Genomic DNA, 18,888 nt, shown 5'->3' with positions numbered 1-18,888 from the left:
TCTCTCTGGGTACTCCGGCTTCCTCCCACAGACCAAAAACATGCTCATTAGGTTAATTGATGACTCTAAATTGTCCATAGGTGTGAGTGTGAGTGTGAATGTTTGTTTGTCCTTTCATGTGGCCCTGCAATCGGCTGGCGACCGGTTCAGGGTGTACCCCGCCTCTCGCCCATTGTAGCTGGGATAGGCTCCAGCCCCCCGCAACCCCGAAAGGGATAGGCGGTATAGATAATGGATGGATGGATGGATTTGGATCTTTTCCCTTCATAGACGATGTAAATGCTGATTCACAGCCTTATACACCAGCAGGCATAAAATTCTAGCAAGGAAATAGTGAATCTTTTTATTCAAGTGTATTGGTCGAAAATAGTCACATTCAAACATTAAATAATATTCGTGGGGTTTTCTTTTAAATAAACCCACCATGTCTAGCACTTACTTCTTCAATGTCAGCTACAGTTCAGGCCACTAAAAGTCCAACATTCACAACAAAAATAGCATGAAAGTTACCTGCAGCCCAGTTAAAAGTGTAAAAACACAATAAAAGAACACACACACACACACACACACACACACACACACACACACACAGTAATCCATGATCAAGCCAAACTTGGACTCTTTCTTATTTGGTTTAGTGATGTACATTCCTCACATAGCTCCTCTCACCCTGTCCTGCTTGTGACAACACTGTTGAGTCCTCAGCTCCACCTCCAACACACTGTTGTGGCAGCCTTTGTGTCCTAGCAGTACACACACACACACATACACGCCTAAAGTGTGTGTCCAATAAGGATAAAATGGCATATGAACCTCCATGTGAGTAATTGTTAAAAGTATAAGAAGCTTCTGAAACTTTGAGCTACCCAGTACCTAAGTTGCTGAAGGATTTCATATGACACATGGACATGTTGAAACTAATGATTGGCCAAGAACCAATACAGGACATTTCCAAAGAATAATAAAGTCAAATACAATCCATGGAACTTAAGTTTTCCACGTCAGTTTTGAGGATAAAGTTTATTTTCCAACCCCGAGTCGTGTATTATGCTTGACCTTTGTGGCCACGTGTTTTATATTGGCTTAGTTAAAACTATTTCCATCAGTAAATCTCAGTTAGGTGAATCAACCACTGAACCATACAGAGCAAAAGACAAAAATACCAATGAAGAAGCACACACAAACACAGTGAATTTCCTACTTTAACTTCCTTTTAAAGGAGTAGTTGACTTGCAGGGAGTTAGACAAGAAGATTGATGACACTGTTGTCTGTTCATAAGACTCAGCCAGCAAACAGTTAGCTTGGCTTAGTATATAACCTCCAGGCAAAACCATGACCGTTTGTGCAAATGAAAGAAAGAAGAGATGTAATGTGCTAGTTATGACCTTTAAAGGTGCTGGAAGGCAGCTTTCATTACCTGCAGACAGAGCCAGGCTAGTTGTTTCCCACTGCTCCCACATTGTAAGATAAGCTATGCTAACCAGCTGGTGGCTGTTGCATTTAGAGTGCAGTCAACCAAGAGAGGAGGAATTTGCCAATGAAAGACAAGACTAAACTGGTGCTTGATTACGTCAGTTTTTATACCAGTCCAGGCCTCCCATAGCCTTTTCTACTCCTCTTCCTCATTTATCCTCCTTCACATCGACAGCTTTTAGTATCCTCATCCCTTTCAGTCTGTTCCCTCCTCTTCTTATCTAGACATCATGTTATTGACCCACAGTCACATCTGTCCATTCGGAGTCAGGTTACAGTAAGATGGATCTCAGGAGACCACTGGAGAGAAGATTTACTGTACTGTACGCTAACAGATTGGATGATACGCAGTGTTTTTCTAGCCAGAGTCCTGATCTTAACACCAGACTTTGAGGCGATTTGCCTGTTTTACAACTAACCTTTTAAGTGAGGATAACATCGACACCGTGATCATATCCATAATATAATCTTTATAGCCCCAGGGCTCTATTACATAAGATGAGCCAAGTTACTACAAAACACGTTAATTTCCCAAAACTTAGTCTACGCTCTAAGATTCTTCTGTCTTTACTCACTCCTATAATTAAACACACACACTGGCTCTCACATTTAATTCAAGGTTAAGATTTCTTTCTTTCCTGTTTGCATTTCCCTACACAGGCCACTGTAACATCTGTCTGTTGATCAAGTTACATACGCTGTTGGACCCCTGGGGGCCACTGGAGAAGAGGTTCATGAAAGACACAAATCTGACCATCAGGCTCAGGTTGAGATAATGAACAATCACCATGTGTACCAAGTCAGCACATTCTTCCTAATTTGTTAATTTTTTCATTATCTTTATTCACTCTGAGTACTTTTGCGGCTGCATGACATCGTACAGCAGTCATTTTGTTTACGTCTCAATCCTCAAATTTTGTCTCAAACGGTCGAGTGGAGCAACATGGCATGTTTTGATTTTTCTTTCTTAACATTTGCATTTTGATAATTTAGCTTTCGTGTTATGGGTTATGCTTGTTGTCCACATTTCCTTCAGGATAAAGACTGATGTCTTTCCTTATCTGTCCGTTCAGTCTTCCAGCCTCACCAGAGGGACAGACAGACAGGCCAGGTCATGAAAGCAGTGACAGAAGTGGAACTGTGGCTCAGGCGTAACACACACACACACACACACGCATGCACGCACACACACATGCACGCACCCACACATGCACACATGTGCGTACATCCCTCAGTGCTTTAGAACAAAGATCTGCCTTTCAGCCTATGAAAACCATCAGGGGGTTAAAGTCGGAGTTGTTGGTGTGTGAATACATACATGCCTTTGAGTGTGTGTGTGTGTGTGTGTGTGTGTGTGTGTGTGTGTGTGTGTGTGTGTGTGTGCGTGTGTGTGTGTGTGCGTGTGTACATACACACATGAAGGTGTTCAACCAATTGACAGGCCGATTAAGCTGTTGACAAACACAGGAGACCCCTGTTTCCCATGAAAGAAACACACTCCACTTTTACCTCCACCCTCAGGCTGACACACACACTAACACAATGAATGAACATACACACTCTTAAACACACACCTCACCAGCTTATCATGATCCCCTGATAAAACATACTTGTGCAAAGTCTCAATCAACCTTTTTCTCATGATTCCCAGTCTGTGCATCTAAAACATGACCCCCTCCTCCTCCTCTATCTAACTCCCATTGTGTTTTAAGCCCTTGGTCTGTGCGTGTCAGAGGGCAGAGGAAGGTGACGGAGTCAGCAGAGCAGGGGATTGACAAAGTCAATTCTTTGATGTGACAAAAGAGAGAGAGCAGGAGGAGAAGAAAAGGTAAGAAACGACGCTTGAGAGACTTTGAAAAGATCAGAAAGGAAGGAGGAGAACATGTAGGTGAATTATGCCAGCAATCACATTTCCTGTGTGTGTGTGTGTGTGTGTGTGTGTGTGTGTGTGTGTGTGTGTGTGTGTGTGTGTGTGTGTGTGTGTGTGTGTGTGTGTGCGTGTGTGTGTGTGCGTGTGTGTGCGTGTGTGTGTGTGTGTGTGTGTGTGTGTGTGTGTGTGTATTGCTGGGTGTAAAAGGGTTCACTGGCCGACCTTTGACCCTCCACTGACTCATTAGCTGAAACAGTGAGCAGTGAGCAGGCTGTGCCCTCATGGCAGCCGGAGCTTTGGGTCTTGCCTTCAGGTCTTGTAAAGCTGTATTGTTCCTCAGTGGATATCTTTTTTTCCCCATTCCCGTCTTTCTCCTTTCTATTCTAGAAATGATTAACCCGATCTGCCTATTTATCATTTCAGCCATTCATTCCAGCCTGCTGCTACTTCTCTCTCTGTCTGTCTCACATGAACTGGGAATTCATTCAGGCATATGATGTATTGAGTTGTAAAAGTGCAATTTACTCAACAGGATTTTTCATGATCCCTTAAAGCAATTGGCATTTTTTCCACCATACTTTAATAAACATTATTTCTTTAATATATTAGCATCCAGTGGTGGATGGCCATTAGTAAGTACATTAGACTATTGCCCAGCCCATAATAGATATATTAAAATATAATTATTATCATCTTTGGACGGCTCAGTTGGCCAAAATCTGCTGATTCTGAAGAATAACCTCCTTCAATTTCCCTATTTCTCTGACACTGACACCAATCTAAACACAAATTTTGAGCTATTTTATTGCATTATTGTAAAAGTTTAGATCGTTCTCTTTCTGCTTTGATTGTGTGTGAGAGAACAAAGAGTCCCAGTGATCCAGCAAATTTTAATAAAGCTAATGGCTGAGAGCCTTTGACTGAGCACACTGAACGATGGCACACAGCGGACATCCATTGGATACACAATACAGCACAGTGTATTATCCCAGGAATGCTTTTGATCGCGTCTGCTGAACAGGACAATGTAGCAGCGTTGACATTTGTCTGACGTATTTCTCCTGCAACAAACTGATTTCTGGCTTCGGTGATATTATTATAGCTGTGCAGTGCAGAGGGTCAGAGGAACCCTTCGAGGCAGGGCAGGATTTCCTTTTTTTTCAATTATTTGCATGGAAAAATAGTTTCAGTCGCTGTTGTTTGTGTGTGTAAAATGAATCTCCACGCACTGATGCATTGTCATTGTTCACATCTCAGCATGCTGATGTTAGTTAGCATTAAGTCCAGCCTCACAGAGTCACGAATCTAGCCGTAGGCTCGTTATTAGGTGAACAATCATGTGCATAGCTACAGAAAATGAAACCAACACTGACTGTTGGCACAAGACAAGAAAACAAATCCTAAACTTTAGTGTCAAATGCTACTGTACCTATCCATTCATCCATCCACCTGAGGAGGTAAGCGATTCCTGCTTTGCAACTGAATACCTAATAGAGGTCTTTTTATTTGCTTAGTTGAACAAAGGGACATTATTGCCTTGGCCATTATATGCAGGACCTGCTACTGTCAAGAAAATGTAAGCACTGGTTAATTTAAGCCATTTAAGGATTGACCAATGCTGGTGTTTTTGTGGTGAGGACAGTTTCATGGTTTAAACATTCACAGTCGCTCAACCACAACATTAACCTCTTTCCCCAACATTAACCTCTTTCCCCAACATTAACCTCTTTCCCCAGTCACAATTTCCCATTTTCAGTTTCAGTGGATTTTAACTGATGATCTGCTCTTAACTGGTGTGAGCATGACAGCGTAAACACACAGTCCATCACCTCTGTAGGTTTAAATATGGCTGCAGCTCTACAGCGACGCCTCACTCAAACTGCTGACTCAGGCTGAGTGTCTGGGTGAACTGTCAACTGTTTACTGCCACTGTCTGACTGTGTTTATGTGCATGTGTCTGTGTTTGTGTTAGTGTGTCTGTGTGCATGTTAGGTGGATTTCCTGTGGTCAGTGTGTGTGTGTGTGTGTGTGTGTGTGTGTGTGTGTGTGTGTGTGATGAAGTGTTTATTACTTGTCTTAATGTGGGTAACTTGTTTAGCCCGTCACATGTCTTGTATTTGTTGAGCTACCATGATCGTGAGGACCATATTGGAGAAATCATTTTGGGGTAGCAAGCGTTTCAGTTAATATAGCTGAAATTATGCAATACAAAAGAGACACTGATGGGTGAAAATGCAAAATAGTCTACTGTATCAGGCAACCCAGCAAACCTGTTACACTATTAATGAACAGTTTTTTGGAAATATAGTTTTTTTTGTATGTCCATTAAGGCCACAGACAGTAGACATTCATCTAATCATGACTGGAAACAAGGGCAAACATACAGCCCGGCTCTGTCCACATGTATAAATAATATACATGTTATATACTGCTTTAATCCATGGACAAACCTAAGAATAAGCAAAATGTGGTGTTATGAGGGATAAATGGCTGAAATACTTCTTGGTCAGTAGCAGTGACTACTTGTCGTTAGTAGTCTTCATTACATGGGTTTTCTGTTTTTAAAGCAGTGAATAGTGAGCAGCCCCAAGCATCCACCAGTCACGTTCCTGTGATGTGGAGTCTGTTTCCTCGCAGGCATGTTTCAGAAGCAGAGCACTTTGATGCCTAATTTTGTTGACTCGCTCATAATTTACTGATTTGGTCATTACATTTTTTTCTTGATATATGTGCTTCTACCATAGGTAAGTAGGCTTCGTAGTTGAATGGCCTGTTTTTTTGTCTGTTTTAATTGTGTTTATTGTTGATGCACAATAGGAAGCCTGCACAGGGTGTCTTATTTTGAAAATTTACCAAATTCTCTATGCCGTTCCTGTATCTCACTTCCTGCCTGGCTCGATCTGCTCTGTACAAATTGATTGTCAGAGCAGTGAGCCACCTCTGGGCTGCTTCTGAAACGCAGCAGTTCAGATGAATATATTTTGTGACACAGCATGGCAATTCGATCTGGATACCAGGCTGAGTAAGCACCACTACTGCAGCGATAAGGATCTGATCCCTCTCTGGCTTCTCATCTGAGAACACTGAAGACTGTGTTTGATGGAGCGCCTGGCCAAGAAACTCTGCCAGAGACTGAATCCCTGTGGTGTGAAGACACTTCTAATAAAGAGTAATAATGTAATATAAAACCACTGCAGTGACTTTATATTACATTTGAGCTCATAAACAGTTAATACTTGTTTAGTGTGTGTGTGTGACAGAGAGTACAGTATGTAATAATGGGTGTACTGTACTTGTGCAGCACATGTGACCGTTTGCAAATGAACAACATACATTACAGTGTAAGACAGATCCAACTGTGAAAAGGTCAGTGTGAGGGTGACTGCACAAGAAGAAACAGACAAGTTGTCTACTTTGTCTTAAGATAAAAAAAAAAACATTTATTTTTTGATGGACGAGGAATGAACCTTTGAAATTTCTGTTTCCCAGACCACAAATAATATGAGAAAGACAGAGAGCATGGGGGGAGAGGAGCACTAAGAGAAAGAGAGTGAGGACAGCAGGGGAGAAGAGATCCAGTGGGGGGAGAGGGATGTTGGCCTCTTCCAACAGAGAAACACACTTCTCTGTAATTAGGGTCAACGGTCAACGGTCAAGTCAGAAGGAATAAGAGGGGAGTGAGTGTTTAACAAAGGACAAAATAACATGGGAAAGGTCAGAAAGGCAACCAACCAGAGGGGGAACTCCTTTCAATGTAGCATGTGTCTTCAAAAGTCACAACATTGTTTTTTATGTTTTCTTATCTCTTTCTCCCTCCATCTCTCTTTCCCCTCTTCCTCTGGAGCAATTTTACTAATTCTCTCCACCACTCCCCATCTCCACCGTTTCTCTTTCAAGCACACACACACACACACACACACACACACACACACACACACACACACACACACACACACACACACACACACAGTCATGGTTCCATCGCTTTTGGGAACATTACATTTATTTCCTGGAGACTTAAGACTGGAGACTTAATCTAACCATAACCACTCCTTGCCTAACCCTAACCGAACCCTAACCTTAACCCAAGTCTTCTCCCTGAGATGGAATAATTAACCTTATGGGGTCTTGTGTTTTGTTCCCATAAGGAATATGAGTCCTCACAATGTGCCTCTGTAAACAGATTAATGTCCTCACAACCTAAGTAATACATGACTACAAGCACACACACACACACACAGCGAGAGAAACCTGAGCTGACACACACTCAGACAGACTCCTGGTCAGGTGAAACTAGAGCCTGGAGTTTTGTATGAATGAGCTCGTTGTCTGTCTGCTACAGCTGTGTAATCACACTGATGAAGGGTTTGTTTTATATCCACACAAAGAAACACACACACACACACACACACACACACACACACACACACACACACACACACACACACACACTGGATACTTAAACATACATGAACAAATGTTCATACACCCTGTCAAACACAGAAGCATAAATACAGTATAGACTGATTTGTGGTATGTCAGCATACACTGAAGTAACTGTTACACACACATGTACACACATCTGCACGCACACGTATATAGAGTAAGCCAATTGTGTGTGATGTAATCCTGGGTGGTCTATAGGCTCTTGGTGGCCTGTACATGTCGGTCAGTGAAGCCGAGCCTCCATCCATACACAGGACTTCACATTTAGACACATAATCATCACATCCAGTATTTACTCGACCTATTCCTGGAACCTAAATGTTTCTCTTCTGTAGATCAAGACAGAAAATCTTGATTTTTTTAAGCTTTTGCTAGCCAATACAATGGCAGAGGGAGGTAGCCGGGTGGCCTGTGCTTGGAGAAACAGTTCTGAGAGCATCACAGAGGGTCATGAGTTCAATCCTTGCAAAATGAAGCCTTTGCATACTTACTTTACTGTCACTCAGGTCCCCGCCTGCACACTCACTACATTTACAATCACACAGGAAGCTGTGTTACTTCTTCTAAAGGCTGTTTATAAAATCAACACTAAAAATTCTGATCTGGTAACACAGATCTTTATCTTGTTAGTCTGTTGTTATTATGTATCATTGTTATTGCTGCCTATCATGGCCAGGACATGGATTTTTAACCTTAAATAGGCCGTCCTTGTTGTTGTCGTTGTTGTTGCGTAAAGGTTAAACACACTGCAACCTAATGTAAGACAACATGTTTACATGCGGTGGGTCAATAAACAGATTTGCTCCTCTACCTCTGACCAACCGACCTTTGCTTAGTATGTATTAGTGATACAAGATGCGGCTATATTGAGAGACAGACCACAGACGCCCAGAAGCTGCTTAGCGTCAATTTCAGTTTAAGCTGGACTTTTAAGTACATTATTCAAGGACTCACTGCCAAGAGTAATAATCTTTCCTCATAGACTTCACATTACTGTCACAGAAATACTTTCCCTGGCTGAAGTCTTTGTGATGCTCAGTCATAAAGCTGTAACATGTTTTAAACTCTGTAATGTGTAAATTACAATAGGTTCCTCCAGCAGAAATCTGGCTGTGCTAACTGAGTTTATCTAATTCCTTAAGCAAATTACAGCTTCCCATTCACTTGCCGTTTAAGAAATTTGCTTACAGCATAAAGCCACAGGACGCAGACTGATTGTAAACTGCTGTGGAAAAACACAAATGTCTCTGGCTCTGCATCAAACTGAGCACATCTCAGTCAAACAGGATTTAAAACAAACAGATCTTAAGGAAGTGAGCCCACCAAAGGACGGGTCCAAAAGTAGGAGTGTTGCAGCCATTATTGCATGTTATCTTTTGAAAAGTGGTGTTTCTGTCTTGTGATGACTTCCATGACTCCAGTGGATTAAAAGGTAGCATTGTGTTGTGCTGGATAGGAGTGGACAGTTACCTCCTCCACGAGGAGCTCCTCAGCCCTCTTATTTACTCTCTGTACAACGTGTAATGTCTGGGGGGCTGATGAGAGGTGAATAAGAAGGATGTTATGTATTGCATTAATGTTCTTACAGGATCACTCTGTGAACATTATCTGTCGGATAAAGGATGAAGATGAGCCTTTTCAGGTTCCGCAGAACAGTAGATTTTTGAAAAATTAAGTAAAAAAAGAGAGTAGAAAATGGGATGAGGTGAGATTAGGTAAGGTGAAGTGCTGTGAAGGGACTTACAGTGATATCCTTGCCAGCCCAGTTACACTCCTCCCTCCAGTCGACGGGAGCAGGCCAGTAGATCTGAAACAAAAAACAAAGGTCACATGGTCCTGTGGCTGAAATCTGCCTTTATTATCTAGATTCATTTACTAATTTCAAGCCTAAAACACTAAAACAACAAGTGTTTGCTCCCTCTAACATAATAATATGCCCTTTAAATAAGTCACATCTTAAAAGAGACACCTGGAGGTTTGGATAAATAAAGGTTTCCGTCTCACTTCCCTTCAGCCTCTCAGTGCTTCTGTCCCCTCCTCTTTCTCCCCTTTCCTCACCTCCTCCTCATCCTCGCTTCTCATTGTAAATGAAGATGACCCCCACTGTGCTGAACAACATCTTCAGCTATGATTAATCAGCACACCAAGGTCATAAATCAAACTCTCCATATACCTAAAACCAACAGAGGCTTCACATCGAACGCACTAAGCACATAATGAACTCCAAACAGCTGTGAGCAGATGTTTGTAGCAGGCTGTGTTTTGCTCTTATATCTTGGCCTTTTGTGTGTCTCTGTGTCTTCAAGCAAACTTTTCGTCAGTGTGTACTTTTGTTCATACATATATTGTGTTTTCCACTGATTGACGTCTGTGCATTTATGCTTCTGCAACTTAAAACGTGGACTATACATACGCCAGCTGCAAAGGTTTCAATCAAAGTATGTCATATACGTATTACTCACAACGTTTCTTGGCTGAATGCTCTCTTTTGATCTTTGTCCATGTCTTTGATTTTCTACCTGTATCCATTAATCCCACATTTCTCTTCCTTCTCTTCTTACGTGTGCAGCGGCTCACTTGAGTGGTCTCATATGTGCCAGAATATGATCCAGTCATTTTCAAAGGAGCATGTTGGTAAAATGTGTCCATACTATTGAATGTTTTCTGTCTACCATGCCAAGGCCCACATGAAAACAAACTCATAAAGCATGTGTGGCCTGACTTTGATAAGAACACAAATGATTGTTAGGACTATGGCGCTGGCTTTAAATAGAAACCATTTCCTCACTCCCATGTCATTATAATCCCCCTGATTTAGTTTGTAATTAACACAAGCAATAAAGTAATTTTAAGACACATTAAGTGACTAAGTAGAGTAGAATTCAGGTAAATACAAATTTTGATTAGGAAAAAAAGTGTATTATTGTGAAAAATACTGTCATTACTGAATAATCCTGGTTTGTTTTATTCGACATTGGTTTACTGGACTGCAGTGTGTTTGAAACTGCCATGAGCTCAGGGGGTGTTTTCCTCTAAAACAAAGTGTAGAAAACCTCAGCACAGTAATGGCTGAGTCATTAGTATTAATCACCCAGCTGTTTTTTTCTGCTGTGGGCCAGTAAAACATTTATATACTTAGATTTTATGTGTTGTCTGCCCAACAAAAACAGCTCCTGACTTATTGTGGTTTTTACTCATTTCAGCTCTGACCAACCTTGTGCTCCTGCTTGGCGATGTTGTCTAATGATAGCGACAACAGGAAGTTCTTGGCCCCGACGAAGAGACGACCCCTCTCTTCATCCAGCAGCAGAGCGCTGAAGCAGCAGGAACGCTCCAGCTCAAACCGCCGCACTCCATGGAACTGCTGCAACTCTGAAATTGCACAGATATGAGGAATTATCGAGGGTGGCACCCCTCAATGTGTCTTCTATTACACGACATCTTGCATCCTCCTGTTGCACGCCACATGCAAACTCTTAGGAGCTATTTTAACTCACATGGCTGCTGTCAACAGTGAGACAGAGAGGGAAAAAAAATACTCTATGCCAATTATCTGTATGTTTACTCTATTGTGAGCAAGTCTTGGATAAAACAACAAGTAACAGTAAACAATGACCTAAGAAAGACTTTGTCATCAAAGTTTCAAAGCCAAAACCTTGAGTCCTCAGATCCACATCAGTTGGTTGGCCACAGAACTTCAACAAGTCATGTGGTTGATAAAGAAGTTCACCATTTAATTTTCGTATTTGAATAACATTTTTGAGTCCTAAGGCCAGTGACTTGTTAAGAGGCCGGACCAACTCCCCTGACAGTAATGACACTATTGGCTTGAATGGAAAAATTGAGTGTCTTTGCTGTTTCCAAACTGGCAAGAACAAATTCTGGGGAAACAGTGCCTAGGAAAATTTCGCTTGTATTTGTAAACTTAAGCTATAATAGTTACCCCAAGCCAGTGGAAAAAAAAAAAAAAAAAAAAATTGTGTTCTTGGCCCGAGAAGATGAAGAAATAAAGGGACTGCGTCCTCCCTTGCTGGCCTTCCTTAAACAAGGAGCTTAAGAAAACAAGACCAAGGCCCTCTTCACTTAGACATTAAAACGGCTTTATTAGTCTGCCATTGTTCTAATGGGAATTTATAACTTTATTTAAGACTCTGACGCCATCCAACAGCCGCCTGCATGACATCAGGACTTTAGATCTACTGCCCTAGTTTTATATTGACGTGCCATTTTCAGCAAATGTGTTATTATTCAGTTCCACCATACTGTGGTGACAATAACCTCGGACCCAAAGAGGACACTCATTGTACTGAAAGTGGCACTTGTTTAAGGCACAGATTCTGTAATATATTAAAAGAATTATGTAGTTGACAGCTATTAAATAGATCAAAGTGTCTTTGCTTTTTGTAAGTCTGCCTTTATGTCTCTTGTCTTTCAGTATAATTGTTCACATGTTATTTGTCAAAACATAGAACATATTTCTCAGGCAGCCCTTGGCTTAAGTAATGGATACAACAATCACTTTAGTTGCCCTGTGAGGCTGTAATACTCATTACACACCAGAGAAAGCTGCTGGATAGACAAAAAAATCTTTCTGTTAGCACTGCATCATGCTAACAGTGCACAGACAGACCAACTGACTGACAAACATCCCAGCTGCACTGCTAGAGTAGTAGTTCCTCATCAAAGGACCTCATCAAGGAGTTACTTCAATCAACGCCTTCTTGCACATTATCCTTCTTATTACTTAGTTTATTACATTACAAGCTGTTTGATTGGGAATGATAAATTACCCAACAGCAAACCTGTTATCAGACACACAGACAGCTGGGGGGTTTTTTTTCTCTAAACCTGCAGGCTAAATAAAATTGAAGGTCTTTTTAGTTCTGCATGACGTCATCAAGATCTCTTTCAGTCCTTCATGTGTCAACCAAATCTAAAATATTCTCCCCTTCCTGCACTCTATGCTACATGCTACGTTCAGCCTAAATTAAAGGGAGCACATACCTCAGCTGGGCAGACGGCCTTCAGCGAGCCTCACATCCTTGTGAGTTAGTTCAGGCTATAATTGCCAGCTTTCAATGATGGAACACATCCCTGGTTTATGTGGCTGTGTTGGGCATTGAGCTGCCTTCTTCTAACTTACAGTGCACGAGATGAAACACAAAACCCTGCCTCTGTGTGTGTGCGTGCACGTGTGGGTGTGTGTTTATGTGTGCATCTGTTTGTGTATGAGTGTGGCTGTGAACCAGAGCAACCACAAATTAAGGCTGGCTTCTGTTCAGGACTGTTTACTTTGAAAAGGATATGGCGGAACCTCACATGAAACAGAGAAAGTGTGTTTCTGTGTGAGTGTGTGTGTACATGCACTGTGCACACGACAAAGTATATTAAGTGCAGTGGAAGAGGCAAAGACTCGTACACGTACAACTATATGAACAATCCCCCACACAAGGCAATGTTCTTTAGACAGAAACACTTCAACTTTCCCACTGAAAGTGTTGGTTCTTACCTTTGTATGAGAGCTTCATGCGAGGTGAGGAAGATGAAGAGGAGGATGAGGTGGAAGAGGATGAAGATGCAGAGGAAGAACGGGTCACGGTGCCAGAGGAAGCATGGGCAGCAGCCAAGCCCAGCAGGAACAGAGAGCTGCAGGTGACCATCATGGCCGCCATCATCATCATCATGGTCATCATCTTGACACGCTTAGACCAGATTCCTTCTTTTCAAAAGTCAAAATATGAGTCAGAAGAGAACTGTGGCCTACAGTTAGAGTCCACTTAGCAGTAATGCCTGATATTTGTCTTTTTCCACCTGCCTTTGGATTTGGACTCAGCTCAGCTTTGCAAACCCTGAACAGATTCTCCCTCTTGTTGTGTGCTTTAGCCGAGCTTCAGTCTCCTCCAGTCTTTTCAAGCTCTTGAGATTCAGTTAAATCCTTCTCTTGTCCTCCTTGGTTCTCCACTTGGCAGATCTACTGCTCCTCCCGTGAAGGACGACCAAGTTCACCTCTCACATCCGAAATGGGACAAAAACGTCACACATGGGCATAGAGACCTAAAAATAGAGACAGAAAGGGAGAGGATTTAGAATGGACACTACTAGCATATGTTTGCTTGTGCCAGGGATGCCCCTGCAAGCACGCACGCACGCACACACACACACACACACACACACACACACACACACACACACACACACACACACACACACACGGCCAGTTCTGGCGTCTGAGGTATATTTAGCGAGAGTCAGATTGATGCTTCTGCCAAGCTGTGTTAATGCCAGCCTGCATTATGGCAACAACACTATAATCTCTTCACATTACAGCAAGACTCAGGAACAGTATCCAAAACACACACACACACACACACACACACACACACACACACACACACACACACACACACACACACACACACACACACACAAGTCAGTGTGTACACACTGACCATGGAGATGAAGGCTGTGTGTGTGTGTGTGTGTGTGTGTGTGTGTGTGTGTGTGTGTGTGTGTGTGTGTGTGTGTGTGTGTGTGTGATAGAGATATGGCATGCACACTGCCAAACCAAGCACAATCTCTCCATGTCTGTGGCACTGCCAACTCAAACTGGCTTCCCTCTCTCTCTCTCTCTCTCTCTCTCTCTCTCTCTCTCTCTCTCTCTCTCTCTCTCTCTCTCTCTCTCTCTCTCTCTCTCTGTCTTGCTTGCTCACACACTCTCTCTCGCTCACTCCACACTGGCAGACAGTGGCACCAGATGAGATCTCTTCATTGCTGGGGACTAATGTGCCGACAGTGAGGTGCAGGGATGTATGAATAGATGAGTGCAATTGTGCTCAACTGAAAGTCACTTATGAGTGAGTCCAACAACACAAAGCAAAAAAACTGAGAGATTTGGTGTCAATAAAGAGTTACACAGTAATAGATGAATGACAATACAAGTTATTCAAAGTTTAAAGGGCTGTTTGTTTTTTTTCAATCTTGCTTCTATGTTCTGTAAGCGGACTTGCTGTCAATTGAGCGTGATCAGGGAGTATACACAGACAATCTTAGTAAAGTGATTTGACAACTGGAGTTGAACTGAAAGTGACGGAATCCTTACTGTTCCAGAAAAATCCCCAATAAATTGGTCCCTCGGCTCTGAGTGTGTTGTTCTAAACCACAAGTCCACCACAGCAGGAGCGGGAATGAAGTCACTGCTTCTTAAGTCAGCATGTATACGTGTATACACACACACACACACACACACACACACACACACACACACACACACACACACTTCTTTCAGTACTTTGGACTCTGGTCAGCTGTAACAATACTTCCTTTCAGTAGAAACAGTCTCCTTTATTATATTACACCCCACTGTTGGCACTCAGTCAGTAATAGGCAGACAGTCTGCTTTACTCCCTTTTCACTTTCACTCTTTGCTTCTTCTCCCCTTTTCAAACTACTTCAGTCACTGTTCTTCATCTGCTCCTCTCTGTAAGAATGCCTCTAGTGTCTTGGAGTGAAATCAGCTTCTTGGCCAATACAAGGCTCAACTGTCAAAGACCGGGGCAATATCAGACATAAAGATAACAGTTACGATCTTTCTTTATATGGCACTTGTCAGAAGAAAAAACTTAAAAAAAAAAAAAAGCCTTCAAAATGTCCATGTGGGCAAAATTGGCACAACAACAGCCTAAAGTTGGAATACTTGCCCAAAGTTAGCCAAAGCATTACTACTGGAGCTGATTCTCAGTCCAGATTGGCCCGAATATGCACCCCTTGAATTTATCCAAATCAGCCATAAATATGGGCGAAACCTAATTTGCATTTCAGCTTCTGGTGACAGAACTTGGGCAAATGCCCCAACATTTGTTATCGCTGCTATTCTCCCAATTAGCAATGGGGAGGGCCTCATGGATGCTTGAATTTAAGCTAGCACCTGACTTATGAGAATAACTACAAAATGGGTCTCCTAACAGAGAAGACAGTCACAAAAAATGGATTTCTTGTCTTAAATTAATGATCGGTGGCCAGAGTTTGACGGACAGTTCTGTTGTCTATGGTCAGTGGGGACGACCAGGTGAAGTGTGGTTTTGACACTGGCTCACTATCATCATCTCCACCACCTTGAAAGCATGCTGAATTTTCAAATAATTAAATTATTTGTGAGCTGAAAGCTGCAGCGATCACTTTTGAGCAGACATATCCCAACAGAAGCACACAAAGATGAGAATACACACAGAAACTCCAGCACATACACAGACCCGTCCAGGCTGTTGGCACAGAGTTTTATGAATAATGGAGCTATTGAGGCGTGGAGACAGGAGAGCACTCATAAGCTCACAGCTCCCAGGCCACAACACAACAGGACAGAGCTGAACAGGAACATAAACTCCCACATACCCTGCAGTATGTAAACACACTCACAGATGCACGTACTCATGAATGGACAAAAGCGCGCATGCAAGCCTTGATGAGAAGCACACAGAGAGGTGTTGTGAAGGTGTGAGTTGTCTGGGATGTTTTTACAGTTCTGGTCTGCTTAGCTCAGGTGTGAAAATGTCAAATTTCTCCAAGCCAGTGTCAATGAAGTGATTCTGTGTGTAAACTTCATTAATAAATTGTAAGTCTGTGTCTGGAGGCAGAGTGAATGATGGTGAGATTGTGTGTGTGTGTGTGTGTGTGTGTGTGTGTGTGTGTGTGTGTGTGTGTGTGTGTGTGTGTGTGCTCAAGGTTCTGTGCTGAGCTGCAGAGATGCTGCAGTATTTCAAACAGAAGGACGTCAGGGCTCTCATCAGCTGCAGCTCCGTGACACACAAACAGAAACACACACACACACACACACACACACACACACACACACACACACACACACATGCAATTCACGTCACAGTCCCGAGGAGTGACAGGGGCAGCACTGAAACCCTCACGCTCCTGTCGGCTGCTATAAAAAGGACGGCCGGTTCCATTGTTCCTCTGAGTCTCCCCGAGCTGTGAGTGTGTCTCAGCATGTGTGTGTATCATCCAAATCTGCCATCAAGAGTTGAAGAGGACATCATTGTTCCTCGAACATCCTTGTCTCATCCCAGAGCCCTGAGCGGTTAAGCATACACTTGCATAGTTATAGGAGTAGGAGCATATATACTCATATACAAATTCCAGCTTCTCAGCACTTAGCTGCAAACACACAAACGCGCACACACAAACCCTGTAAACCCACTAACACACGCTCACAAACACACAAACTCCTCGCATGCTCCATAATGCATCTTAATAAAAAGCCATTGGGCCCGCTGACACTTGCATTCAGTTCAGCTTCAATAGACACAGAGCAGCGGCATGCCAAAAGGGAGTGGATTAAAAATAAAGACAGAGAGAGAGAGAGATTCTTGGGGGTTGGGGGGCAAGCTGGCCTGTCAAAAACCAGCCTAAATAGGCATGGGCAGACAAAGCGGCCCACCCCCAGGGTAAGACAGGCTTTTCAGAGCGAGGTTAGAGTGCAACCCTACAGTACAGCATACAATAATGAATAAATGGATATCAGCAGTTTAACCTGTACCCCTGCACAACAGCAGGTTAGAGAAGAGAAGGAGGAGACAGAGGAAGAGACACTGAAGGGTCTAATAGAGAGGAAGTGATAGAGGGACAGGTAGCAAAGAGAGAAGGGGAGGGGGTGAGAAAAAAGCTATTAGGAACAGAGAAAGATCAACACAATTGGAGGGCAAGGAAGAATAGAAAGGGAACTTGAAAGTAAAAGGAGGAAGCAAGAAAGGTAATACAAAAGGAGAAGAGGGGAAGACAGAGATAACAAGGCATAGGAGAGGAAACATTTTGAAGGAAGAGACAGAAATGGAGAAAGATAAGTGACAGAAAAGAGGAACTGTGGCTGGAGCAGGAAGACAAAGTGAATGAAGGAGAGAGGAAAGGAAAATTAGAAATCTGAAAAAGGAAGTACTGAAAGGCAAGAGAGAGGAAGAGACAAAGAGAAAGGAGAGGAGAAATGGAGGGCTAAGGTATCGAAGAGGAGGATGGAGAAAGAGATGCAGACGTTACACCCTTTCACTCCAGTCTCACGGAAAAAGAGAATGCAATGGAGAGGGAAGGATGGAGAAGAAAATGAGGGAGGCGAGAGGTGGGGGAGAGAAAGGAGCCAATTGTTTCGCCTGCAGGGAGAAAAGAGTTCCCCTGGCCTCTGATCAACAAGTCTAAGCCTCCCTGCAATGGAGAAATAGAAAGGAGAGAGGGATGGATGAAGGGAAGAAGAGGAAGAATGAGGAGGAGGGTGGGCTCTCAGCTTTACAGGGCAAAATGACAGAAATAGCAGGTTACTGGTGGTGGTGGGGGGGGGGGCTCCACATTCAGTCAGTTGTTCATTCTAACTGATTATGAGTTGTGAATCACTCAAATAACAGATCACATCTGTCTCTATGGGTTACTTATCATTGCATGTAGCTTTAAAAACAGAAGTGAATTGAAAAAGAGAGAAGAGGAAGGCAACATGATGAAGAGGAGCATGGAGAAACACTGGGGAGGAGAGGAGAGGAGAAACAGGATGGGTGCAAAGGGTGAGTCAGGATTGACCAAGCAGAGCAACAACATTTAGTTTAAATAATGTAAAGTGTCTTTTTTGATAAGACATAAGTAGGAGTTAAAAGGCTGCATTCTTATTGAACTGTGTCATTTCAATGCTCATAAAACACATCTGAAATGCATTGGAATTGCAAGCACAACTTTCACGCCACTAACTATTTTCATTCTGGCAGTTTGCTGTGATTTGAATCAGGTTCATAAATTGCTTGCCATAAGTCTGATACATGTATCGTGAAAAGCCATAATATGCTCTTAATATGCCGTGGTGTGTGTGTGCATGCTGGGTATTCATCACATCATCAAGACTAACCTCCCATCTGGGGACAATTTTTGGTTTGAACCCCACAAGGTTTACCATTTATGCTAATGTTAAGACTTGGTTTTAGGGCTGAGGTTGGAAATAACAACTAGTTTGCTGTTAAAGAAAGGGCTGGAGTGTAACATGTGCTTGTGATGGTCAAGGTTAGGGAAAAGCACCCGGGGACTGAATGTGAGTCAGTGTCTTCTCAAGTACGGTACCATG

The 18,888-nt window shown here is 42.7% G+C and overlaps 1 protein-coding gene across 3 annotated transcripts in view; it reads right to left on the bottom strand.

Moving 5' to 3' along the window:
• sema3b (sema domain, immunoglobulin domain (Ig), short basic domain, secreted, (semaphorin) 3B) overlaps positions 1-18,888 on the bottom strand; it is a 72,634-nt gene that overhangs the window by 11,358 nt on the left and 42,388 nt on the right. For 2 of the 3 annotated variants that reach the window (XM_070968251.1, XM_070968252.1), the window contains exons 2-4: positions 13,300-13,844; positions 11,005-11,162; positions 9,535-9,597 (exon numbers count right to left, since the gene is read on the bottom strand). In XM_070968251.1, coding sequence (XP_070824352.1) covers positions 9,535-9,597; positions 11,005-11,162; positions 13,300-13,483 — 405 coding nt within the window. In that variant the 5' untranslated portion in view covers positions 13,484-13,844. The remainder of the gene's footprint in view (positions 1-9,534; positions 9,598-11,004; positions 11,163-13,299; positions 13,845-18,888) is intronic. The other variant, XM_070968253.1, reaches the window with a different exon arrangement.

Source organism: Chaetodon trifascialis, chromosome 8, assembly GCF_039877785.1.
Source record: "Chaetodon trifascialis isolate fChaTrf1 chromosome 8, fChaTrf1.hap1, whole genome shotgun sequence".
NCBI classification, from domain to species: Eukaryota; Metazoa; Chordata; class Actinopteri; order Chaetodontiformes; family Chaetodontidae; genus Chaetodon; species Chaetodon trifascialis.
The sequence above is the reverse complement of the archived record's forward strand: the minus strand, read 5'-3'. Positions and strand labels throughout refer to the sequence as shown.